A 26,591-nucleotide genomic window follows, 5' to 3' on the forward strand; every position below is an offset into this window, starting at 1 on the left:
GAATTAACTTGAGTATATTTTGCAAATATCTTTCCAAGCAATACTGAATAATCCATCTTGGAAGTGTAGTTTTATGGCTTTCATTTTCTTATTTAGTGTTCCTGAGAGGAAAGAGTAGGTTTTAATTTTGAATTAACTGTCAGGTAACAAGTTTCGATTCCCTTTAAATTTACTGCAAAATGTTTCTTGATCTCAACATTACTTGCATAATTTAGTAAGCTTTTATCTTAGAATAAGACAGCAATAATCATTCTCTCTGTGGACTTAAAACCAAAACCATTAAGTAAACAGATGGCACACACAGTCACCAAATTTTCCAAGTGAGATAGGAAAATAATTTGGGAAAACTCAATTACTAGAGGGAGATTTAATGATCTGCAGTCAAAAAAAAACCCCAAACTCGAAGGTGTTCAATCTTTAGACTTTCTGGTTTCTGAATATATTGTCTAAAGATAATTTAAACCAATATACATTTTCAATATATGTAGCTTACCATTGTGTATTTATGCACACAAACAATATTGAACCAGAACATACTCTGTCATTGCAGTGCAAAGAAACAAGGTTTATAATCCTAAGTGTTTAAAATATAATTTTTTGGCTTAGGGCTCTCCTCATTTTTATTTTGTCTGCAAGTAACATCTATACTCTTCAAACTGTACTTTATTTTTCATTCATGCAGGGAAATGTTCAAGCAGTTTGTTAATAGCACAGGGATTTAACATTAGGTACTTGACATCACAGAAATCTCAATAAGAAAACACCAATTCTGTATTATTTTATTCAGAAACACATTCCTTTAATTTTTTTTTCAAAAGTACAAAAGGGCACAAAGTACATTACGACCTTCTAAAAGTATACACAGAACAACTGCTTTAACACAAGCAATATTCTTCTGACAAGATTTTTTCAGGGTTATATAAAAAAATATTTTTGAAAACCAGGAACACAAGAAAGGCAGTCTATAACCACCAGCTATCCCTGTGTTGGAGTATGAATCCCCCTGGGCCAAATCCACACAGACCCAGGAGTGCCCAGAAATGTGAGAATTGAATTAGAGCCTTCAGAAAAACTAAAATACATAAATCTACACAGACATGAGGTAGAAATGCAAGTTAGTTTTAAAATAAGTAAAGAATTTTTAAGTACTTTAGCAAAGAAGAGACTGAGTTAGTTAATAAGAAAAGGACCTAAGATCTAGTTTACAGTTTAGTGGCATTGCCTTTTGCAAAGTTTGTTAAACTCTAGCCATAACAAAAACAAGGCAGCCTTGCTAGAAATTCCTAGATAGAACAGATAAAGCTACATGCATAGAATTTTTGTAAGAATTTACGAAAATTGTCGCACATCAATTTTAGCTTAGGATGGACCCATCCACAATTCCCTTTTTTATTTTTTTTCCTTGTAGCCCTTTAACTTGAAAAAGCTATTGCAGTGGCAACAATTCTGCCTTTTTTCATCCCTTTCTTTCATACTTCATTTTCCTTGCAGTCTGCACTGTGATATCTTCTGGTAAATGAATGTCTACAAAATAAATAGTACAACAGTATCCCCAACAACAGGAGCTCATTCAAGAGAAAGGACTGAATGACTGGTTAGTTAATCAAACGTGTATTATTCAATACCTCCATTAATTATTCTACAAATATTCCATACAATAATTCAATAACACACACCATTGCTTGACTAAAATAAAGGGCAAACATCTACTTTCATATCTCCAAGAATATTAGCTTGTTGATATCCAAAGGAAAGTTATGATTCTAAGCAAACTTTTAGGCAGAATTTTTAATTTCAAACAATAACAATGGTGCTTAAGTCATAATTATAGACAACCATTCTCTATGTACTTATATTCGTTTTTTCTCTCAAATGAAAAGAAATCTGTTCTGTGTAGTGCATGATCAGTGTTATTTTTCTTTCACAGGTGTGGGTTAAATCTAGGCAGCTCCAGCATGGGTAAAAAAAGAGTTCAAGGTCATCTTTAATGGTTTCAATATTTTAAATCCTGATTTAATTTTGACAAGATTTTAATCTTTCTGAAATTCCCTCAGGAAAGACTTCTAGTAAGGGAAATATTTGGTCTTTTTCAGAGGATTTAGGGGAAGGTAGTTGGATATACTGTAGGTGGTGTGAGGAAGGAAAAATAAAAGTTCTCAGAGTTTTCAACATAAAGAACTTTTGCTTGCAGACTTTGGAACATCCAGACAGGATAAGGCACTTGACAACTTTGGAATATCCAGATAGAATCAGACACTTGGCAAGGTTTTGAATCTTTGATGTTTTGATTTTTTTTTCTGTCAGGCTTAAAATACATTTCGAGAAGAAGAATGTAAGGGTAAGGGAGAGGGGAGAGAGAGAGATCCAGTGTTGTGTCAATTGCTTTAAATTCAAGGCTGGAGAGTGAGCTACAGGACACACATCTTGCTGCTCTTTAAGTTTCAGATCCCTAAGGCCCTGTCCCAGGCAGGTCAATGTCAATTTTGGCTGCAAAATCTTGTGCCTTGGGCATTACACAGTGCCAAAATTTCTGGCAACATTTTGGGGCTTACAAAGGTCCCATGTGTTCGGCTACACCCATTACAGTGCTCGCCTACTGGTGACTTCCCAAATGAGCAATCTCTATGCAGCCAAGTGCAAGAAAGCTCAAAGATCCAGGACAGGAGTGGGAAAAGGAGGCCAGCAAACTGTCCCACCTACGCAGAGCTCACCCTTTTCCCCTACTGCTTTCCCACCTTGTTGTTTTGAGCCACTCAGACTTTTCTCTGGTCTCTTACAAATACAAACTTGTGAATTTAGATTTGTATAAGAGCTATCAAATTTAGCTATGATTGAAATACTTTTGAAAAAGAACAGGTGGGCTAGTATCTCAAGAATTTCAGTGTTTTCTCATATTTCCTACATTTCTATGTTAGGGAGCTTCCCTTTCAGGCTATTCCGGAAGTCCTCTGGTAGTCACCCTCCCACTACCAGATACTTTAACTGGTGGGACTGAAGAAGAGCCTCTTTGTAGTGGGCAATGCCAGTGAGCCTTGTGGGTACCTTGTTTGACTCCCTACACCTTTCCCCCCCACCCCCCCCAAGACAGACCAGGTCTCCTTACCTGTTTAACACTAGATTTTCTATAATATAGTGTCAAACTGTTCCATTAAGAAACACAGAAACAGTTCGAGCTGGGTGCCTCTGACAAGGGATCCCAAGCAGAGGAACCCCTTGGGTTTTAAACCTTTGCAGTCCACCTGTGCACAGATTCAACTCTTTCCCCTGAGACCTCCAGTGTCCATCCATCTAGGTGGCACCACTGGTCTTCATGCCCTTTGCTATCCAAACATAGGGTAGTACATGGCTCCTGTTGTGTCTCTTCATGTATTCCTCAACACAGGTGTAGATGATAAAATAGGCTCATTGGAAGTAAAGGCCAGCAAGACCATTTATGTCCAGGGACTTTCTATATGGAAGTAATACAGTGGAAATATTCAATGTTAGCTGTACACTAAATATCGAAACTGGGTGTCCCTTTCCTTAGGAAAAGAAACAACTAGTCTACTGCCGCTGCCCATTGGAAGCAAAGGCCATTAAGATCTTTCTGTCCTGAAAATGTTGTGTTGGAGCAATCCTTGGACACATTCATTATTAGATATATTATTCAAATTTTGGTGGTGTGCTCTTGAACATGCTTGAAAGTGCTTTTCCATGGGAGGGAAAGTATCCAACCCTAGTGTTTCTGGTTCTCTTCTGGCTGTCAATGGTAGGTGAAGGGCTGCTACAGCTTTCTAACCTGGCACTTGTTTTGTGGAAGCAAGCCCTGGATTGTATTCAATAGGTGAACTCAGCTATAAATTTTGTTTGTTGAATCCAGAAATTGAAACCAAGCATCTTTCTGTCCTGACATACTGTGTTTGAGTAATGACCTTTTCAGCTTTGGATCAGCACTACGAGTTGCTTAGTTAGCCATTGCCCATTTACTTTTTTGCAACTAAACACTACCATCTAGTGGAACTGTTGAACGGCAACAGAGGCAGGGTAAAAGCCAAAAACTTTTTCTCCTAGCACTTTGGTTTGGGAGCAGTAAGTGGAAGTGTGTGTTTTTGGATCCTGGCTCTGCAAGACTGACCGAACGAGATCCTGAATATATCTGGGAAGAAAAGAGAATGGTCTTATTGTCGGCAGTGCAGTTTATAGGTGGAAAAAGGAAATTTCGATCCAGCACTCACTCTTTATTCAGGACATTTTTCTGTGGCATTAGCTGCTGGATGTTTTTGTTTTTAATTTTGCAACTAGTCTCTGCAAGACTGAAAATGTAGGTTTGTATTTAGGGCTGAGGAAGAAAACACATAGAACTGTGTGTGGTGCAGTTTATAAGCTGAAAGAAGAAAGTGAAAAACTCTGGCTTTTTGTTCTAAGATATTTTGTATGATAACAATTTACTAAATCTGTTAAGTTCTGAAGTTGAGCTCTACAATAGTACATCCAGTCCAGTAGGAAACTGCATAACTCCTAATGTGTCTTACAATTCAGAGGATGCAAGTAAAAAGGGGAGCTGGCAAAACTTTTCTGATGTCTTTTTGTGATCAAGATTTTTGCCAGATGTTTTCAATTTTGTGGCTGGACTCTGTAAAAGGGAAAAAATGTAAAGATATATAGAGCTGGAAACAACACAGCACTAGTGTGTGTGTAGTGCAGTTTACAAGAAAGCTGCCAGAGCTGTTTGTTCTAAAACCCGTGTGTTAGAAAGAAATTGGTAGTACATATGGTAGGATAGGAAAACTCAAAGCCCTGGTGGTGTGCTATTGTTGATATTCTTTGATGTGTATATTAAACCCAAAAACTGTTTGTCTCTGTCACTTTTTGTGGCCAGACTAAAATTATAGAGCTGGGCTCAGTGAGAGGGAAAAAATATGAGTACATACAGCTGAAAGTAAAAAGCATAGCAACAATGTGTGTTGTGCAGTTTAAGACTGTAGGGGAAAAGAGATGCCCAGCACTGTGGTTTTTGTTCTAGGACTTTTTTTAATGGCAGCAGCAGTTACTGAACTGAGAAGGAATCTGCATAAGCACTTCACTGCCCATTTGAAAGACTTAATTTGCACAACAACCAAGGGGCAATATTAATTCCTCTCCAGTCGTATGTAATATAAACTTATTTCACATTTGAAGACACTAGCTTTTGCCACACAATGCTGTTAATGCCTTAAAGCCAATCATCTGAAATCATCCCTCGTGGGTGAAATTTTTCCCTTTAGGGATAAAATTCAAAGTGGATCAAGAGGCCCCTGTGTCTATCAGGAAACACCTCCTCCCAGTCCAGGCCCACCCTAAATGTTATCAAGGGCTCCAGTGTGGGGGGTCTCTGGTATAATAGGAAGCCCTGACACCCCTAACAATCCATCTCCATTAATCGCTGCACTTCCTCCTCCCGAAGATGCAGTGGTTTCTGCAGACAATATCACTTTCAGTGTCCCTGCAGATAGAATACTGCAGATAGTCCCTGCAGATAGATTCCTTCCAAAGACACTGTGCGGTCAGTTCTCCCCTGCTGAGGAGGGAATGACTCTGCCACATCCTTGTGGCCAATCCCGTCTGTTCTGTCCTGGGGGCCCCCTTGGGCCGTGTGGTTTATACCTCCGTGGCAGTAAGAGCTCTGCCATCACCTTTGCCTTCACCTTTTCCTCATCCCTCCTTACATACACTTGCTGTATCTTTCTAACTAGTTCATCCAGGGGCTTATTCTGCCCTTTCTCTAGCTCCCACCCTGACTACTGTTGGTGCCCATTCTTGCACAGCTCAAAATCGTTTGTATCTCCAGTGACACAAACAAAAGCCTTAAAAGAAAATCCTAATCCTTCCATGTATAATCCTAATTTCCCAGATATTCCTTGCTCCTCCTCTTGGTGCTCACCCTTTTCACCATGCACTATATACTAGAGCCAGTCCCCATCCTGCCACAGTGTCTAAATGCAGCCCCCTGCAACTGGCACTGGATCAGCTGGCAAATCTTGAGGATAAACGCCTTCTGCTGCTACTTGCCTTAACCATATTGCTCCACATTCAGCTTCAACCAATCCTTTCTCAACAAACCAACACCATCTATTAGTGAGATCCCTTCTTGACTCCCTTTATTGCCTCTCCTGGCATGGATTGTCTTTAAATACCTCTGGGAGAAAATGCAAACTACCTCAACATTCTCACAAGGGATTTTTTGGAGATATTTCAGAAAAGTCATCCCTCTTGCCAGGATCTGGCTTTACCTGGGCTACCCTCCATGCGTATCCTCTCAAGTTTACTCCCCGAAAATCCCATTGACTGGTGAGATTTTCAATTGTCCTTCCCTGCAAACTCTTCATTGACCGCCTGGTCCGCCATTCATCTGTTTTGAGTTGACTATATCAGATGCCCAATCAGTCTCCCAATGCTGGCCTCCACCAAAAGGGACTGATCATCAAAACTGTGTAAGGGACCCCTTCAGCTCCGATCACTGCATGGTGAAAATATCCCGCAGGAGTTCCCGTTTTGTAATGAAAACAACAACTGTGCTCTACTTTTTCAAGCAGAAAGAGCATTCCCAGCTGACTCCAATTGTGAACGAGTTGCTGCTGAACTTTTGCAACTTGGTATGCTGAGCTCTGCGACTTTGTTCTTCGCCTTCTGTAACATGTCGCGCTTACATTCTCACAGAAGCGAATCGTCCTCTACTTCATGCACAGAACACTCTGCTGCCAGTGAGGAGCTCAAGCGAACCGCTGTTCCCAAAAGTCACTTGGGCCATGTACTTAAAGTTAGAAATACCTATACCCCTATTCTGCTTCTCTTACCATCTGAATCTAAATGGAAAGCTTTTTGGTGACATCTCAAGCAGAGAAGTGCACCAGGACAACAAGGTTGCCTGAAGCTTGCCCCAAAAAGCCATTGAAATTTGTAGTTGAACCACATTTACAGGGCAGTCCTCTTTCTTGTACAACCTGCAAAGTGACTCCAGATGGCAACTCTCTCTGCACAGGTCTTCTCAGCTTGAAGTACCACCGCACACATTACAGCCTTGCAAGGACTAAAGATCCAGGGAGATGTCGTGCACAGGACAATGTGCCAGGACACAAACATGTCCTTCATGTCTCCTTCTCATTGCCTAGATTTTGGTGCTGTGTTGAACATCTTGGACACAGAATGATTAATCCAGCAAGTGTTTCCCTCTGCTTTAGTTGAGCGAGAGCTACATGGACAGTTTGGACTCTGCGGAACAGAAAGGATTTGAATGTACCTAACACTGAGAAAAAATTCTGCACAAAACAGAACAGTAGTTCTGTATAGCATGCGTGCTTTAAAGTTTCAAAGCTGAGTACCATTTCTGGGATTCAGTTCTGTATGAATTGCATAAGGCAAAGAAAGAAGCAGCAGAGCACCCAGCTTGTGTGTGCAGCCATCCTGTCACAGTTCTCTGCGCCAGATGTAGCCAAGAAGCTTTCCATGTAGATTCAGAACAGAAGACAGGAAGAATATGGGCCTCCTTTGCTTTTAGTGGAAAAATGCACGACTCAGAGCTATACAAGCTCTTCGCTACTATCACAGTGTTTTGTGCGAGAAGTAGACGACGATTCACCTCCAGGACAATGAAAGTGCAACAGGATACAAAAGGCAAAGAACAAAGCCACAGAGTAAAAGGCTGGTGCGCACAGCCAACTGGGTGGAAAGCATGCTTGACTACCACTGGCCTGCCAGCTGCTTTCACGGTGGTAGTCATAAGGAGGAAGTTCAGTGAGAGTTACTTGTGCTGCTACCTTCTCCCCTTCCTTCCTTCTGTGGGAACAATTGTGCTAACATTAGAGGCTCCAAGATCTAAATAACACAGTGGTAGATGCAGCATAAATAACTGAAAGTGCACAAGCGAGTTTGATGTGGCTTATGTGAGGCAAGGCCCATGTAAGCTCTGCACAGGCTTTTACTTCCATACTTTATCTATAAGTGCAGCTTCTGGAAGTTGGCTACAAGGATGTGACAGTAAAACAACTGACAGCAGGTCTATCTACAAAAGAAGATACAGAGCCACAGTCCACCACTTAAATGCTACTAAGAGAAGGAGGTACCTGAAGAACGACTTCTGTCCTGTTACTTCCATCTGTGTGATTTCTAGCTTCCTGGACACAGCAATGCAGAAGGTGTGTGAAAGTGAGCTGCAGATATCGGGATTCACAGGGAAGAGTGTAGGGCAGCAAATGCCTTCAGCAATGACACGTTGCTGCCTGAATTGCAGTTGAAAAGGCTTTGCTATAACACATCCTCTTCAAAGAACTTCTCTTGCTCTTCCCTTTGTCTTTCTCATCTGCTGCCCTCCCTTGGCAATCTCATACATATCCATGTTGCAAGGCAGCCTTGAGGATCATTGAGTCCAAGACTTGACCCCATGCAGAGCTACAGTTAAATCTCTGACTCGTCCAGCTTGGAAAAGACCCTGAAGATCACACGGTGCAGCTGCCAACTCAATGCTGCCTACTCCACCAACCTGCCGCACCCCCAAATGCCACATCCACATGACTTTCAAATCCCTCTGGGGGTGCTGACTCAGTCATTTCCCTGAGCAGCCTGTTCCTGAGCCTGATATCCTTTTGCTGAAAGGCTCCAATCTTGTGCTCCTGTGGCACAACTTGTGGTCATTTCCTCTGGTCATATGGCTTGTTCCACGGGCAGATATAATGACCCTGACCTGGCCACAACCTCCCTTCAGAGAGCTGTGGAGAACTATAAGGTCCCCCGTGAGGCACTTTTCCACTTTGCTAAACACCCACAACTCCCTCAGCCCTTCTTCATCAGACTTGTGCTCCAGGCCATTCCCCAGCTCCATTCCCCAGCTCCATTCCCCTTCTGTGCACACACTCAAGCACCTGCACGTCTTTCTTCTTGTCAGGGGGCCAAAACAGAAGGCAGGATTCAAGGTACAGCCTCACCGCTGCCCTCTGGGGGAGGACAATCGCAGCTATGCTCCCGCAGGCCACACTGCTTCTGACAGAAGCTGGGATGCCATTGGCTTCTTGCCAATTTCCAGCCCCTCTTCCCCCAGCCCACAGCACTGCAGGGGCTGGGAGAGGCCAAACGCAGCACCCAGCCCTTTGCCTTCTCGTGTCTCATACACGTGCACTTGACCCATCAATGACACCTGACCAGACCCCTGAGCAGAGCCTTCCTACCCTCAGGCAGATCAACAGCCCTGCCCTACTCCATTGGCATTTAGATTTCATTCCATTCACCTACTTTCACTCTAAACCTTCTCCTCACTGACAGCACAAGGGCCAGTGGCTTCCCACTGACAGAGGGCAGGGTCAGGCTGCAGATGTGGAAGAAATTCCTGCCTCTGAGGCTGCTGAGGCCCTGGCCCACACTGCCTACAGCAGCTGGGGCGGCCGGCTTGGACAGGGCCTGCAGCAACGCGGCTCAGTGGAAGGAGGCCCTGCCCTTGGCAGCAGGGCTGGAACAAGATCATTTCTAAGGAGCCTTCCAAGCCAATCCGTTCTGTGATTCTCTGTCATCACAGGGGCCGGGGGCAGCTGGCCTTCCTTTCTCAGTACAACCAGTTCAGCACTGTCAGTCTGGCTGACTTCAAGGACAGAGTTCACAAACCCACATTCACAACTTGTGGGATTTACCAATACTCTAGGTGGGCTTGAAATCAAGAAAGTCTCGCACGATCCAGATTCTGGAATATTGTAGTTTATTGAATCAAGGGCAAAGCCGTTTCCGCCTTGCCACTCAGAAATGCACTAACTATGGAACATAATCAAGTGTCCTCAACAGACAGGGACACAATCTACGGCTTGAATTCAATTTAAAAAAAGAATACCCTATATGTAACATAGATTTTATATATATATATATATATATATATATATACACAGAGACATGTATGACACATATGTAATACATATGTTATAGATGGTAGAAATAGATCTATTTCATAAAAATCTTTCCAGATCTAAATGCACTAAGAGCATTCATACCTTTCATAAGAGATAGCGACACTAAATACGTGCTGTATTGTGTTGTTTAAACATAATTACATATTCAACCCTTAAGAATCATTTTGATCATGATATACTAATAGCATATTTCGTATCTTCTATATGAAGAGATACATATACTAATATAATATTTACATACTTCCACATATACTTATATACTTCCATCTATACTAATATATGATTTATATTAGTATTTTGGCTTTTTTAGATTTTACTTTTTGATATGGTAATCGATAAGCTTTAGAGTATATCATATGTATACACAATATGTATACATCTGTTGTAAATAAAGGGCCAGGAGACCTTCTGCTCCCTTCTTTATGCCTTTATTAGAGGAGGGCCTAGAGGTGGGGGTTCGGGGTGCGCGCCGCCGCCGCTGCTTCCAATGGTCGACGCTCAGGAGGAGGATCACGCAGGCCTGTCGCTGCCGGCAGGACTGAAGCCTCTATCCTCGCAGGGATCGTCCAGAGACCTAATGTTGGCTCAGTAGTCTAGGGGGTTCCTCTCGCTCGAGTGCTGTTTAAGTTACGGGGACCCACTCTTTAAGCTGAATCTGACTCCTGGGGTCTTGGTTGTTCCCATAGTGTGAGGGTCTTTCATTCTTCTTGGCGTGGCTCGTTGTTTAAGGGTCGTTTTTCTTGGGCCGTAGTATGATTTTCAATATGCAAATTTGCGCAAGGCCTCCTGGGAGTCCGGGAGTTGGTTTCTAGGGAGCAGCGGCTGGATTACCCGACGAGTTGGAAGGGGGCAAAGGGGTACAGAAGACTAAAGGTAGGAGAATAAGCATATAAAACAGGGGAGAACCCTTTAACAATGAACTTTTGGGGGAAAGGGGTAAGTACATCAATTGGGACTTGAACTGGGGTTGGAACCAGAACCAGCAAGTACATAAATCAAGGGGTTTTAACTGGGGTAGGAACATTAATTTTATTCATAACATATCTATATGAAATGCTATATGAAATGAAGACCTAGATCCTTATCTATACAAAATTTCAGGTCAGCTGCGACACAGTTGGTACAACGCTGGCCTAAAGGTTTCCCTTCCAGGGACGAGGAGAAACACCGTCCACTGACTGATCTCGGGCAGTGCCCAGAGATTGTGGAGTCTCCCTCAGCAGAGATCATCAACACCCACGTGGATGCGATCCTTTGCAACGCACATCAGGAAGACCCTGCTGGAGCAGCCCTGAACCAGATGATGCCACCGCTGCTCCTTTCCAACATTCACTCGTCTGGGCTTATGACATCGGCATCTTTGCGCAAGGTGAAGCTCTCGGAGGGAAAATGGACTCGAAGAAGGAGGTGGGGGCACTCCCACTTCTGGTGGTGATGGGACTCTGTCTCACAAGTGCCCTGGCCACGGCCTCCTCAGCTCCATCAGCTTGGACTCCCCGAGCGTGCTTTTGCTCCGGATGAAAGGTGTGGCAGCAACTGACACTCCCGATGGAGCAGTGCCTTCCTTCTCCATGTCCTGCACACTCAGGTCTGTGTCAGCTTCTCCCCCGGCTGTAGGTTCTCCACACAGAGCCCAGAGAGCCAAAAGAGGAATACCAGTGTTTCCTCTTGCGTGGTCCTTGATCTTTGGAGCCAACCTTGTCATCGCTGGATGCAGTGCTGGGGAGACCGTTGAGACGGCACTGCCACTGCTGCTGCTGCTGCTGACGGCTTCGAGCAGCTAGGCAGCGTTTTCCCTTCCTTCTCTGTATCCCACATTCTGCCCTCTTTTCCCATGTACTGTCAGGTGCTTCTCTGCCACCAGGTGTCAGACTCACAAGCACAGCTCTGTGTTCACTCTTCATTGTCAATGATTCGCATGAGCCACCCGTGCAGAACCACGGACTGACTCATTGCCTGGGAGTGGGCAACCGGATCCATCACCAGGTCGTGGAAGAGATTGTAGTTCCCGGCCGTTAGGACGTCTGGGGGCAAACTGATCCCCGCGGGAAGCCTCCGGTTGCCCACAATGAAGTGGTTGAGCTGTCTCATTTGCACACATGCTCGCAGGCTCTTGCTCATATCTAATAGTCTGGTCACAAAATGTCTCCTCCTCCACCATGACGGGGGCAAGATATTCAGGAGGTGCATGAAAACAGTCTTTGCGGTATAGGTAGAAAAACCTAAGCCCACCTGAAGACGGATGAAGAACTGAAGGCATTTCAGGTGCAAGCTGTCAGGGGGGGCCTGCCTGGCGATGTACTTGAAGAACTTCATCTCAGCCACGGCATAGCTCTCCGTCCAGATTGTGCTTGAGGTGTGGTAATGCCTAGGCTGGCTGCTTACAAAGACGACAGAGTAGCCTTGCTGCACCCCAAACAGCATCTCAATGCGGTAGCTTTCTCTGCCGTTGCTCACCTTGAATTGGCAGGAGCGTGTGGAGGGCAGCAGCATTAAATGCCAATTGTGTGACTGAGGCAAAGCCGGCCAGATCGCCCTCACCAGCTGGCAGAACCAGCGGGCAGTTTTCTGCAGGTCCAGGTAGGAGTCCGTGCACAGGGTGTCCAGGAGGCTGGAATCCTGATTGCTCCTCAGCTCCTCCTCGGGCGGGTGCAGGAAGCACTGCATCTTCTTTCCCCGCTGCTCCCTCGAGCAGGTGCACTCCCGCTGCACGCGGATGCGGAAGTTCCTCACGTGCGTCTGCCCTGCAGTGTCCAGCTCCACATGGAAGCTGTGCCCTCGCGGAGAAGTCATGGGGATCAGCACCTGGTACACAACATCCTGCTCACGGGGACTCCAACCTTCGAAGGCACTGCCCACCCCAATGGCTGGCTCCAGGACTGGGAAGAAACTGTTGGACAAGACGAGTCGAAAGTAAATTGCATAGTTTTCCATCAGGGCACTTGTCCACTTGCATCCTTTCTTCAGGTTCTGTACAGGCCACCGAATGCGCTCCAGTACCCTTCTTCCCATGTCATCGTAAGGATCACGATTATCAAATTCATTTCCAACAACACCTTCTGCATTTGCAGCAACATCATTGCCTTCCTGGGCATTGCCATCATCATTGTTTTCCTCCCCATTCTCATCATTGCCTTCTTCATTTCCAGCAGCTTCTTCGTTTGCATCCACGTTTCTGCCTTCCTCTTCATTTGCACCCCCATTTTCTTCTGCATGCTCCTCTCTCCTCAGGCTCCTTTTCCTCCAGATGGACCACAGGGCCAAGAGAAGGAGCAGGAGCCCAGCAAGAGCCCAACCCTGCCCGTGCTGCAAGGCAGGCCAGAGCAGGTCTCCCCAGGCCCCAGCACCTTGCCTCAGGACCAGCTGCTCCACCTCGCGCTCCAGACGAATTTTCTCCTCTTCCTGCAGCTTTGCACGCGCCTCCATCCGCAGACATATAACCTCGTCCAAGCCGTCACCCACGGGCTGTGGGTACTGGAGTACTTTTTGCAAGAGCAAGAACCACAGTACCCGGATATCCATGGCCTGCAGGAGGAGGGACAGAAGGCCTTCAGTGGCACTGCCAGGGATGCAGCTGGCAGTGGGGATATGCAGGGATGGCAATGCCAGGGATCTGGGGGCACAAAGGACAGGGTCCCAGACAGCAGGCAAGCAGCGGGGCACGTCCCACTGCCCAAGCAGCAGCAGCACTGCGGCGGTGCGTGTCCTCCTGTGCCAGGCTAGCCCCTGACACGCCCCCACAGGGTATCGGTGGGCTCTTTATGCCAGCCGCTCTGCCACTGAACTGTGGTGGAGACAATGAGAGGCGGGACTCTCGGAGGATTCAACTGGGTTTTGGCTTTATTGAGGGGATCCTCGCCTTCAGCCCAGCGCCTCAGAGAGACCTTGAGCCTCCGACAACAGGGGGTTTTAAACGAGAGGTGAGACTCAGGGTGGGTTTACACAGGTCCAATGGGGAAAGGGAGGAGGGGATTCATTAGCAAAACGGACATTGACAAAAACCAGTAGCAAAAGACTGGGAGGGGAGAACCCTCCAGCCAGCCAGTCACCTGGAAGCTCCTATTGAAGCTTCCAGACCTGGGGGACAGGCCCTGGGTGACTGGCAGGGAGGAGGAATCTCCCTGAGGGATGATAGACAGGCAACCAAGGTGGGAAAGGGTAGCCAATAGGATGCTGTAACTGGGGAGACAGGGAGAGGCAGAGGGGGAGGTTGTGCCATGAGGGAGACTAAAAATAGAACTGGGGTACAGTGAACTGAACTGAAATACATGGAACCAAAGTACATAGAACAACTGCAATACGTTAACTTTACATAAACTTCTTGCACCGCCACACGGCACGGTGCTCTGCCCAAGGCTCTGCCATGAGGGGCTGTCCCTGCATGCAGGGGAAAAACCCAAGCCCGGCTGCAGCCTCTCTGACTTGTCCCCAGCCCAGCCTCCCCGCCATGTGTGCACTCACCGCTTGCCCGAGCAATACAGGGCCAGCCTTACATGCTGGGGCCTTTAATAGCTGCTCCCACTGTGACATGTCCCCCATGATGTCACAGGTGTCACAGTAAACCATAGCCAGGCCAGCCACGCCCTTTGTCCCCACCCCAGCTCAGCCACTCACAGTGGCCCTGGTGGACTGCTTAAGGCAGCCTTTGAGTGAATCTTCTTCAAAGAACTTCTCTTGCTCTTCCCTTTGTCCTGCCCTCCCTTGGCAATCTCATACATATCCATGTTGCAAGGCAGCCTTGAGGATCATTGGGTCCAAGACTTGACCCCATGCAGAGCTACAGTTAAATCTCTGACTCGTCCAGCTTGGAAAAGACCCTGAAGATCACACGGTGCAGCTGCCAACTCAATGCTGCCTACTCCACCAACCTGCCGCACCCCCAAATGCCACATCCACATGACTTTCAAATCCCTCTGGGGGTGCTGACTCAGTCATTTCCCTGAGCAGCCTCTTCCTGAGCCTGATATCCTTTTGCTGAAAGGCTCCAATCTTGTGCTCCTGTGGCACAACTTGTGGTCATTTCCTCTGGTCATATGGCTTGTTCCACGGGCAGATATAATGACCCTGACCTGGCCACAACCTCCCTTCAGAGAGCTGTGGAGAACTATAAGGTCCCCCGTGAGGCACTTTTCCACTTTGCTAAACACCCACAACTCCCTCAGCCCTTCTTCATCAGACTTGTGCTCCAGGCCATTCCCCAGCTCCATTCCCCAGCTCCATTCCCCTTCTGTGCACACACTCAAGCACCTGCACGTCTTTCTTCCTGTCAGGGGACCAAAACAGAAGGCAGGATTCGAGGTACAGCCTCACCGCTGCCCTCTGGGGGAGGACAATCGCAGCTATGCTCCCGCAGGCCACACTGCTTCTGACAGAAGCTGGGATGCCATTGGCTTCTTGCCAATTTCCAGCCCCTCTTCCCCCAGCCCACAGCACTGCAGGGGCTGGGAGAGGCCAAACGCAGCACCCAGCCCTTTGCCTTCTCGTGTCTCATACACGTGCACTTGACCCATCAATGACACCTGACCAGACCCCTGAGCAGAGCCTTCCTACCCTCAGGCAGATCAACAGCCCTGCCCTACTCCATTTGCATTTAGATTTCATTCCATTCACCTACTTTCACTCTAAACCTTCTCCTCACTGACAGCACAAGGGCCAGTGGCTTCCCACTGACAGAGGGCAGGGTCAGGCTGCAGATGTGGAAGAAATTCCTGCCTCTGAGGCTGCTGAGGCCCTGGCCCACACTGCCTACAGCAGCTGGGGCGGCCGGCTTGGACAGGGCCTGCAGCAACGCGGCTCAGTGGAAGGAGGCCCTGCCCTTGGCAGCAGGGCTGGAACAAGATCATTTCTAAGGAGCCTTCCAAGCCAATCCGTTCTGTGATTCTCTGTCATCACAGGGGCCGGGGGCAGCTGGCCTTCCTTTCTCAGTACAACCAGTTCAGCACTGTCAGTCTGGCTGACTTCAAGGACAGAGTTCACAAACCCACATTCACAACTTGTGGGATTTACCAATACTCTAGGTGGGCTTGAAATCAAGAAAGTCTCGCACGATCCAGATTCTGGAATATTGTAGTTTATTGAATCAAGGGCAAAGCCGTTTCCGCCTTGCCACTCAGAAATGCACTAACTATGGAACATAATCAAGTGTCCTCAACAGACAGGGACACAATCTATGGCTTGAATTCAATTTAAAAAAAGAATACCCTATATGTAACATAGATTTTATATATATATATATATATATATATATACACAGAGACATGTATGACACATATGTAATACATATGTTATAGATGGTAGAAATAGATCTATTTCATAAAAATCTTTCCAGATCTAAATGCACTAAGAGCATTCATACCTTTCATAAGAGATAGCGACACTAAATACGTGCTGTATTGTGTTGTTTAAACATAATTACATATTCAACCCTTAAGAATCATTTTGATCATGATATACTAATAGCATATTTCGTATCTTCTATATGAAGAGATACATATACTAATATAATATTTACATACTTCCACATATACTTATATACTTCCATCTATACTAATATATGATTTATATTAGTATTTTGGCTTTTTTAGATTTTACTTTTTGATATGGTAATCGATAAGCTTTAGAGTATATCATATGTATACACAATATGTATACATCTGTTGTAAATAAAGGGCCAGGAGACCTTCTGCTCCCTTCTTTATGCCTTTATTAGAGGAGGGCCTAGAGGTGGGGGTTCGGGGTGCGCGCCGCCGCCGCTGCTTCCAATGGTCGACGCTCAGGAGGAGGATCACGCAGGCCTGTCGCTGCCGGCAGGACTGAAGCCTCTATCCTCGCAGGGATCGTCCAGAGACCTAATGTTGGCTCAGTAGTCTAGGGGGTTCCTCTCGCTCGAGTGCTGTTTAAGTTACGGGGACCCACTCTTTAAGCTGAATCTGACTCCTGGGGTCTTGGTTGTTCCCATAGTGTGAGGGTCTTTCATTCTTCTTGGCGTGGCTCGTTGTTTAAGGGTCGTTTTTCTTGGGCCGTAGTATGATTTTCAATATGCAAATTTGCGCAAGGCCTCCTGGGAGTCCGGGAGTTGGTTTCTAGGGAGCAGCGGCTGGATTACCCGACGAGTTGGAAGGGGGCAAAGGGGTACAGAAGACTAAAGGTAGGAGAATAAGCATATAAAACAGGGGAGAACCCTTTAACAATGAACTTTTGGGGGAAAGGGGTAAGTACATCAATTGGGACTTGAACTGGGGTTGGAACCAGAACCAGCAAGTACATAAATCAAGGGGTTTTAACTGGGGTAGGAACATTAATTTTATTCATAACATATCTATATGAAATGCTATATGAAATGAAGACCTAGATCCTTATCTATACAAAATTTCAGGTCAGCTGCGACACAGTTGGTACAACGCTGGCCTAAAGGTTTCCCTTCCAGGGACGAGGAGAAACACCGTCCACTGACTGATCTCGGGCAGTGCCCAGAGATTGTGGAGTCTCCCTCAGCAGAGATCATCAACACCCACGTGGATGCGATCCTTTGCAACGCACATCAGGAAGACCCTGCTGGAGCAGCCCTGAACCAGATGATGCCACCGCTGCTCCTTTCCAACATTCACTCGTCTGGGCTTATGACATCGGCATCTTTGCGCAAGGTGAAGCTCTCGGAGGGAAAATGGACTCGAAGAAGGAGGTGGGGGCACTCCCACTTCTGGTGGTGATGGGACTCTGTCTCACAAGTGCCCTGGCCACGGCCTCCTCAGCTCCATCAGCTTGGACTCCCCGAGCGTGCTTTTGCTCCGGATGAAAGGTGTGGCAGCAACTGACACTCCCGATGGAGCAGTGCCTTCCTTCTCCATGTCCTGCACACTCAGGTCTGTGTCAGCTTCTCCCCCGGCTGTAGGTTCTCCACACAGAGCCCAGAGAGCCAAAAGAGGAATACCAGTGTTTCCTCTTGCGTGGTCCTTGATCTTTGGAGCCAACCTTGTCATCGCTGGATGCAGTGCTGGGGAGACCGTTGAGACGGCACTGCCACTGCTGCTGCTGCTGCTGACGGCTTCGAGCAGCTAGGCAGCGTTTTCCCTTCCTTCTCTGTATCCCACATTCTGCCCTCTTTTCCCATGTACTGTCAGGTGCTTCTCTGCCACCAGGTGTCAGACTCACAAGCACAGCTCTGTGTTCACTCTTCATTGTCAATGATTCGCATGAGCCACCGGTGCAGATCCACATACTGACTCGTTGCCTGGGAGTGGGCAACCGGATCCATCACCAGGTCGTGGAAGAGATTGTAGTTCCCGGCCGTTAGGACGTCTGGGGGCAAACTGATCCCCGCAGGAAGCCTCCGGTTGCCCACAATGAAGTGGTTGAGCTGTCTCATTTGCACACATGCTCGCAGGCTCTCGCTGATACCTATTAGTCTGGTCACAAAATGTCTCCTCCTCCACCATGACAGGGGCAAGATGTTCAGGAGGTGCATGACAATGGTCTTTGTGGTATAGGTAGAAAAACCTAAGCCCACCTGAAGACGGATGAAGAACTGAAGGCATTTCAGGTGCAAGCTGTCAGGGGGGGCCTGCCTGGCGATGTACTTGAAGAACTTCATCTCAGCCACGGCATAGCTCTCCGTCCAGATTGTGCTTGAGGTGTGGTAATGCCTAGGCTGGCTGCTTACAAAGACGTCAGAGTAGCCTTGCCGCACCCCAAACAGCATCTCAATGCGGTAGCTTTCTCTGCCGTTGCTCACCTTGAATTGGCAGGAGCGTGTGGAGGGCAGCAGCATTAAATGCCAATTGTGTGACTGAGGCAAAGCCGGCCAGATCGCCCTCACCAGCTGGCAGAACCAGCGGGCAGTTTTCTGCACGTCCAGGTAGGAGTCCGTGCACAGGGTGTCCAGGAGGCTGGAATCCTGATTGCTCCTCAGCTCCTCCTCGGGCGGGTGCAGGAAGCACTGCATCTTCTTTCCCCACTGCTCCCTCGAGCAGGTGCACTCCCGCTGCACGCGGATGCGGAAGTTCCTCACGTGCGTCTGCCCTGCAGTGTCCAGCTCCACGTGGAAGCTGTGCCCTCGCGGAGAAGTCATGGGGATCAGCACCTGGTACACAACATCCTGCTCACGGGGACTCCAACCTTCGAAGGCACTGCCCACCCCAATGGCTTGCTCCAGGACTGGGTAGAAACTATTGGACAAGACGAGTCGAAAGTAAATTGCATAGTTTTCCATCAGGGCACTTGTCCACTTGCATCCTTTCTTCAGGTTCTGTACAGGCCACCGAATGCGCTCCAGTACCCTTCTTCCCATGTCATCGTAAGGATCACGATTATCAAATTCATTTCCAACAACACCTTCTGCATTTGCAGCAACATCATTGCCTTCCTGGGCATTGCCATCATCATTGTTTTCCTCCCCATTCTCATCATTGCCTTCTTCGTTTCCAGCAGCTTCTTCGTTTGCATCCACGTTTCTGCCTTCCTCTTCATTTGCACCCTCATTTTCTTCTGCATGCTCCTCTCTCCTCAGGCTCCTTTTCCTCCAGATGGACCACAGGGCCAAGAGAAGGAGCAGGAGCCCAGCAAGAGCCCAAACCTGCCCGTGCTGCAAGGCAGGCCAGAGCAGGTCTCCCCAGGCCCCAGCACCTTGCCTCAGGACCAGCTGCTCCACCTCGCGCTCCAGACGAATTTTCTCCTCTTCCTGCAGCTTTGCACGCGCCTCCATCCGCAGACATATAACCTCGTCCAAGCCGTCACCCACGGGCTGTGGGTACTGGAGTACTCTTTGCAAGAGCAAGAACCACAGTACCCGGATATCCATGGCCTGCAGGAGGAGGGACAGAAGGCCTTCAGTGGCACTGCCAGGGATGCAGCTGGCAGTGGGGATATGCAGGGATGGCAATGCCAGGGATCTGGGGGCACAAAGGACAGGGTCCCAGACAGCAGGCAAGCAGCGGGGCACGTCCCACTGCCCAAGCAGCAGCAGCACTGCGGCGGTGCGTGTCCTCCTGTGCCAGGCTAGCCCCTGACACGCCCCCACAGGGTATCGGTGGGCTCTTTATGCCAGCCGCTCTGCCACTGAACTGTGGTGGAGACAATGAGAGGCGGGACTCTCGGAGGATTCAGCTGGGTTTTGGCTTTATTGAGGGGATCCTCGCCTTCAGCCCAGAGCCTCAGAGAGACCTTGAGCCTCCGACAACAGGGGGTTTTAAACGAGAGGTGAGACTCAGGGTGGGTTTACACAGGTCCAATGGGGAAAGGGAGGAGGGGATTCATTAGCAAAACGGACATTGACAAAAACCAGTAGCAAAAGACTGGGAGGGGAGAACCCTCCAGCCAGCCAGTCACCTGGAAGCTCCTATTGAAGCTTCCAGACCTGGGGGACAGGCCCTGGGTGACTGGCAGGGAGGAGGAATCTCCCTGAGGGATGATAGACAGGCAACCAAGGTGGGAAAGGGTAGCCAATAGGATGCTGTAACTGGGGAGACAGGGAGAGGCAGAGGGGGAGGTTGTGCCATGAGGGAGACTAAAAATAGAACTGGGGTACAGTGAACTGAACTGAAATACATGGAACCAAAGTACATAGAACAACTGCAATACGTTAACTTTACATAAACTTCTTGCACCGCCACACGGCACGGTGCTCTGCCCAAGGCTCTGCCATGAGGGGCTGTCCCTGCATGCAGGGGAAAAACCCAAGCCCGGCTGCAGCCTCTCTGACTTGTCCCCAGCCCAGCCTCCCCGCCATGTGTGCACTCACCGCTTGCCCGAGCAATACAGGGCCAGCCTTACATGCTGGGGCCTTTAATAGCTGCTCCCACTGTGACATGTCCCCCGTGATGTCACAGGTGTCACAGTAAACCACAGCCAGGCCAGCCACGCCCTTTGTCCCCACCCCAGCTCAGCCACTCACAGTGGCCCTGGTGGACTGCTTAAGGCAGCCTTTGAGTGAATCTTCTTCAAAGAACTTCTCTTGCTCTTCCCTTTGTCTTTCTCATCTGCTGCCCTCCCTTGGCAATCTCATACATATCCATGTTGCAAGGCAGCCTTGAGGATCATTGGGTCCAAGACTTGACCCCATGCAGAGCTACAGTTAAATCTCTGACTCGTCCAGCTTGGAAAAGACCCTGAAGATCACACGGTGCAGCTGCCAACTCAATGCTGCCTACTCCACCAACCTGCCGCACCCCCAAATGCCACATCCACATGACTTTCAAATCCCTCTGGGGGTGCTGACTCAGTCATTTCCCTGAGCAGCCTGTTCCTGAGCCTGATATCCTTTTGCTGAAAGGCTCCAATCTTGTGCTCCTGTGGCACAACTTGTGGTCATTTCCTCTGGTCATATGGCTTGTTCCACGGGCAGATATAATGACCCTGACCTGGCCACAACCTCCCTTCAGAGAGCTGTGGAGAACTATAAGGTCCCCCGTGAGGCACTTTTCCACTTTGCTAAACACCCACAACTCCCTCAGCCCTTCTTCATCAGACTTGTGCTCCAGGCCATTCCCCAGCTCCATTCCCCAGCTCCATTCCCCTTCTGTGCACACACTCAAGCACCTGCACGTCTTTCTTCCTGTCAGGGGACCAAAACAGAAGGCAGGATTCGAGGTACAGCCTCACCGCTGCCCTCTGGGGGAGGACAATCGCAGCTATGCTCCCGCAGGCCACACTGCTTCTGACAGAAGCTGGGATGCCATTGGCTTCTTGCCAATTTCCAGCCCCTCTTCCCCCAGCCCACAGCACTGCAGGGGCTGGGAGAGGCCAAACGCAGCACCCAGCCCTTTGCCTTCTCGTGTCTCATACACGTGCACTTGACCCATCGATGACACCTGACCAGACCCCTGAGCAGAGCCTTCCTACCCTCAGGCAGATCAACAGCCCTGCCCTACTCCATTTGCATTTAGATTTCATTCCATTCACCTACTTTCACTCTAAACCTTCTCCTCACTGACAGCACAAGGGCCAGTGGCTTCCCACTGACAGAGGGCAGGGTCAGGCTGCAGATGTGGAAGAAATTCCTGCCTCTGAGGCTGCTGAGGCCCTGGCCCACACTGCCTACAGCAGCTGGGGCGGCCGGCTTGGACAGGGCCTGCAGCAACGCGGCTCAGTGGAAGGAGGCCCTGCCCTTGGCAGCAGGGCTGGAACAAGATCATTTCTAAGGAGCCTTCCAAGCCAATCCGTTCTGTGATTCTCTGTCATCACAGGGGCCGGGGGCAGCTGGCCTTCCTTTCTCAGTACAACCAGTTCAGCACTGTCAGTCTGGCTGACTTCAAGGACAGAGTTCACAAACCCACATTCACAACTTGTGGGATTTACCAATACTCTAGGTGGGCTTGAAATCAAGAAAGTCTCGCACGATCCAGATTCTGGAATATTGTAGTTTATTGAATCAAGGGCAAAGCCGTTTCCGCCTTGCCACTCAGAAATGCACTAACTATGGAACATAATCAAGTGTCCTCAACAGACAGGGACACAATCTATGGCTTGAATTCAATTTAAAAAAAGAATACCCTATATGTAACATAGATTTTATATATATATATATATATATATATATATATATATACACAGAGACATGTATGACACATATGTAATACATATGTTATAGATGGTAGAAATAGATCTATTTCATAAAAATCTTTCCAGATCTAAATGCACTAAGAGCATTCATACCTTTCATAAGAGATAGCGACACTAAATACGTGCTGTATTGTGTTGTTTAAACATAATTACATATTCAACCCTTAAGAATCATTTTGATCATGATATACTAATAGCATATTTCGTATCTTCTATATGAAGAGATACATATACTAATATAATATTTACATACTTCCACATATACTTATATACTTCCATCTATACTAATATATGATTTATATTAGTATTTTGGCTTTTTTAGATTTTACTTTTTGATATGGTAATCGATAAGCTTTAGAGTATATCATATGTATACACAATATGTATACATCTGTTGTAAATAAAGGGCCAGGAGACCTTCTGCTCCCTTCTTTATGCCTTTATTAGAGGAGGGCCTAGAGGTGGGGGTTCGGGGTGCGCGCCGCCGCCGCTGCTTCCAATGGTCGACGCTCAGGAGGAGGATCACGCAGGCCTGTCGCTGCCGGCAGGACTGAAGCCTCTATCCTCGCAGGGATCGTCCAGAGACCTAATGTTGGCTCAGTAGTCTAGGGGGTTCCTCTCGCTCGAGTGCTGTTTAAGTTACGGGGACCCACTCTTTAAGCTGAATCTGACTCCTGGGGTCTTGGTTGTTCCCATAGTGTGAGGGTCTTTCATTCTTCTTGGCGTGGCTCGTTGTTTAAGGGTCGTTTTTCTTGGGCCGTAGTATGATTTTCAATATGCAAATTTGCGCAAGGCCTCCTGGGAGTCCGGGAGTTGGTTTCTAGGGAGCAGCGGCTGGATTACCCGACGAGTTGGAAGGGGGCAAAGGGGTACAGAAGACTAAAGGTAGGAGAATAAGCATATAAAACAGGGGAGAACCCTTTAACAATGAACTTTTGGGGGAAAGGGGTAAGTACATCAATTGGGACTTGAACTGGGGTTGGAACCAGAACCAGCAAGTACATAAATCAAGGGGTTTTAACTGGGGTAGGAACATTAATTTTATTCATAACATATCTATATGAAATGCTATATGAAATGAAGACCTAGATCCTTATCTATACAAAATTTCAGGTCAGCTGCGACACAGTTGGTACAACGCTGGCCTAAAGGTTTCCCTTCCAGGGACGAGGAGAAACACCGTCCACTGACTGATCTCGGGCAGTGCCCAGAGATTGTGGAGTCTCCCTCAGCAGAGATCATCAACACCCACGTGGATGCGATCCTTTGCAACGCACATCAGGAAGACCCTGCTGGAGCAGCCCTGAACCAGATGATGCCACCGCTGCTCCTTTCCAACATTCACTCGTCTGGGCTTATGACATCGGCATCTTTGCGCAAGGTGAAGCTCTCGGAGGGAAAATGGACTCGAAGAAGGAGGTGGGGGCACTCCCACTTCTGGTGGTGATGGGACTCTGTCTCACAAGTGCCCTGGCCACGGCCTCCTCAGCTCCATCAGCTTGGACTCCCCGAGCGTGCTTTTGCTCCGGATGAAAGGTGTGGCAGCAACTGACACTCCCGATGGAGCAGTGCCTTCCTTCTCCATGTCCTGCACACTCAGGTCTGTGTCAGCTTCTCCCCCGGCTGTAGGTTCTCCACACAGAGCCCAGAGAGCCAAAAGAGGAATACCAGTGTTTCCTCTTGCGTGGTCCTTGATCTTTGGAGCCAACCTTGTCATCGCTGGATGCAGTGCTGGGGAGACCGTTGAGACGGCACTGCCACTGCTGCTGCTGCTGCTGACGGCTTCGAGCAGCTAGGCAGCGTTTTCCCTTCCTTCTCTGTATCCCACATTCGGCCCTCTTTTCCCATGTACTGTCAGGTGCTTCTCTGCCACCAGGTGTCAGACTCACAAGCACAGCTCTGTGTTCACTCTTCATTGTCAATGATTCGCATGAGCCACCGGTGCAGATCCACGGACTGACTCATTGCCTGGGAGTGGGCAACCGGATCCATCACCAGGTCGTGGAAGAGATTGTAGTTCCCGGCCGTTAGGACGTCTGGGGGCAAACTGATCCCCGCGGGAAGCCTCCGGTTGCCCACAATGAAGTGGTTGAGCTGTCTCATTTGCACACATGCTCGCAGGCTCTTGCTCATATCTAATAGTCTGGTCACAAAATGTCTCCTCCTCCACCATGACAGGGGCAAGATATTCAGGAGGTGCATGAAAACAGTCTTTGCGGTATAGGTAGAAAAACCTAAGCCCACCTGAAGACGGATGAAGAACTGAAGGCATTTCAGGTGCAAGCTGTCAGGGGGGGCCTGCCTGGCGATGTACTTGAAGAACTTCATCTCAGCCACGGCATAGCTCTCCGTCCAGATTGTGCTTGAGGTGTGGTAATGCCTAGGCTGGCTGCTTACAAAGACGTCAGAGTAGCCTTGCCGCACCCCAAACAGCATCTCAATGCGGTAGCTTTCTCTGCCGTTGCTCACCTTGAATTGGCAGGAGCGTGTGGAGGGCAGCAGCATTAAATGCCAATTGTGTGACTGAGGCAAAGCCGGCCAGATCGCCCTCACCAGCTGGCAGAACCAGCGGGCAGTTTTCTGCACGTCCAGGTAGGAGTCCGTGCACAGGGTGTCCAGGAGGCTGGAATCCTGATTGCTCCTCAGCTCCTCCTCGGGCGGGTGCAGGAAGCACTGCATCTTCTTTCCCCGCTGCTCCCTCGAGCAGGTGCACTCCCGCTGCACGCGGATGCGGAAGTTCCTCACGTGCGTCTGCCCTGCAGTGTCCAGCTCCACGTGGAAGCTGTGCCCTCGCGGAGAAGTCATGGGGATCAGCACCTGGTACACAACATCCTGCTCACGGGGACTCCAACCTTCGAAGGCACTGCCCACCCCAATGGCTGGCTCCAGGACTGGGAAGAAACTATTGGACAAGACGAGTCGAAAGTAAATTGCATAGTTTTCCATCAGGGCACTTGTCCACTTGCATCCTTTCTTCAGGTTCTGTACAGGCCACCGAATGTGCTCCAGTACCCTTCTTCCCATGTCATCGTAAGGATCACGATTATCAAATTCATTTCCAACAACACCTTCTGCATTTGCAGCAACATCATTGCCTTCCTGGGCATTGCCATCATCATTGTTTTCCTCCCCATTCTCATCATTGCCTTCTTCATTTCCAGCAGCTTCTTCGTTTGCATCCACGTTTCTGCCTTCCTCTTCATTTGCACCCCCATTTTCTTCTGCATGCTCCTCTCTCCTCAGGCTCCTTTTCCTCCAGATGGACCACAGGGCCAAGAGAAGGAGCAGGAGCCCAGCAAGAGCCCAAACCTGCCCGTGCTGCAAGGCAGGCCAGAGCAGGTCTCCCCAGGCCCCAGCACCTTGCCTCAGGACCAGCTGCTCCACCTCGCGCTCCAGACGAATTTTCTCCTCTTCCTGCAGCTTTGCACGCGCCTCCATCTGCAGACATATAACCTCGTCCAAGCCGTCACCCACGGGCTGTGGGTACTGGAGCACTCTTTGCAAGAGCAAGAACCACAGTACCCGGGTATCCATGGCCTGCAGGAGGAGGGACAGAAGGCCTTCAGTGGCACTGCCAGGGATGCAGCTGGCAGTGGGGATATGCAGGGATGGCAATGCCAGGGATCTGGGGGCACAAAGGACAGGGTCCCAGACAGCAGGCAAGCAGCGGGGCACGTCCCACTGCCCAAGCAGCAGCAGCACTGCGGCGGTGCGTGTCCTCCTGTGCCAGGCTAGCCCCTGACACGCCCCCACAGGGTATCGGTGGGCTCTTTATGCCAGCCGCTCTGCCACTGAACTGTGGTGGAGACAATGAGAGGCGGGACTTTCAGAGGATTCAACTGGGTTTTGGCTTTATTGAGGGGATCCTCGCCTTCAGCCCAGAGCCTCAGAGAGACCTTGAGCCTCCGACAACAGGGGGTTTTAAACGAGAGGTGAGACTCAGGGTGGGTTTACACAGGTCCAATGGGGAAAGGGAGGAGGGGATTCATTAGCAAAACGGACATTGACAAAAACCAGTAGCAAAAGACTGGGAGGGGAGAACCCTCCAGCCAGCCAGTCACCTGGAAGCTCCTATTGAAGCTTCCAGACCTGGGGGACAGGCCCTGGGTGACTGGCAGGGAGGAGGAATCTCCC

General features: G+C 48.6%; 3 protein-coding genes across 3 annotated transcripts; all 3 read right to left on the reverse strand.

Annotated features, from left to right (window-relative positions):
• Nucleotides 1–11,795: 11,795 nt before the first annotated feature.
• Nucleotides 11,796–13,343, reverse strand: LOC136291606 (inositol 1,4,5-trisphosphate receptor-interacting protein-like 1). The gene has a single exon (XM_066186769.1). It carries the CDS (start codon nucleotides 13,326–13,328, stop codon nucleotides 11,796–11,798), a length of 1,533 nt encoding a protein of 510 aa, XP_066042866.1. The 5' UTR covers nucleotides 13,329–13,343.
• Nucleotides 13,344–18,069: 4,726 nt separating this feature from the next.
• On the reverse strand, nucleotides 18,070–19,617 carry LOC136291607 (inositol 1,4,5-trisphosphate receptor-interacting protein-like 1). The gene has a single exon (XM_066186771.1). It carries the CDS (start codon nucleotides 19,600–19,602, stop codon nucleotides 18,070–18,072), a length of 1,533 nt encoding a protein of 510 aa, XP_066042868.1. The 5' UTR covers nucleotides 19,603–19,617.
• Nucleotides 19,618–24,362: 4,745 nt separating this feature from the next.
• LOC136291608 (inositol 1,4,5-trisphosphate receptor-interacting protein-like 1) lies at nucleotides 24,363–25,910 on the reverse strand. The gene has a single exon (XM_066186772.1). It carries the CDS (start codon nucleotides 25,893–25,895, stop codon nucleotides 24,363–24,365), a length of 1,533 nt encoding a protein of 510 aa, XP_066042869.1. The 5' UTR covers nucleotides 25,896–25,910.
• Nucleotides 25,911–26,591: the final 681 nt, after the last annotated feature.

Source organism: Chamaea fasciata, unplaced genomic scaffold, assembly GCF_029207755.1.
Source record: "Chamaea fasciata isolate MVZ Bird 193981 ecotype frontalis unplaced genomic scaffold, bChaFas1.0.hap1 SCAF_7, whole genome shotgun sequence".
In the NCBI taxonomy this organism is placed as follows: Eukaryota; Metazoa; Chordata; class Aves; order Passeriformes; family Sylviidae; genus Chamaea; species Chamaea fasciata.

Bases quoted from the DNA above. Each gene is read 5' to 3' on its own strand.
- LOC136291606 (XM_066186769.1), bottom strand. From the start codon at position 13,328: ATGGAGGCGCGTGCAAAGCTGCAGGAAGAGGAGAAAATTCGTCTGGAG.
- LOC136291607 (XM_066186771.1), bottom strand. From the start codon at position 19,602: ATGGAGGCGCGTGCAAAGCTGCAGGAAGAGGAGAAAATTCGTCTGGAG.
- LOC136291608 (XM_066186772.1), bottom strand. From the start codon at position 25,895: ATGGAGGCGCGTGCAAAGCTGCAGGAAGAGGAGAAAATTCGTCTGGAG.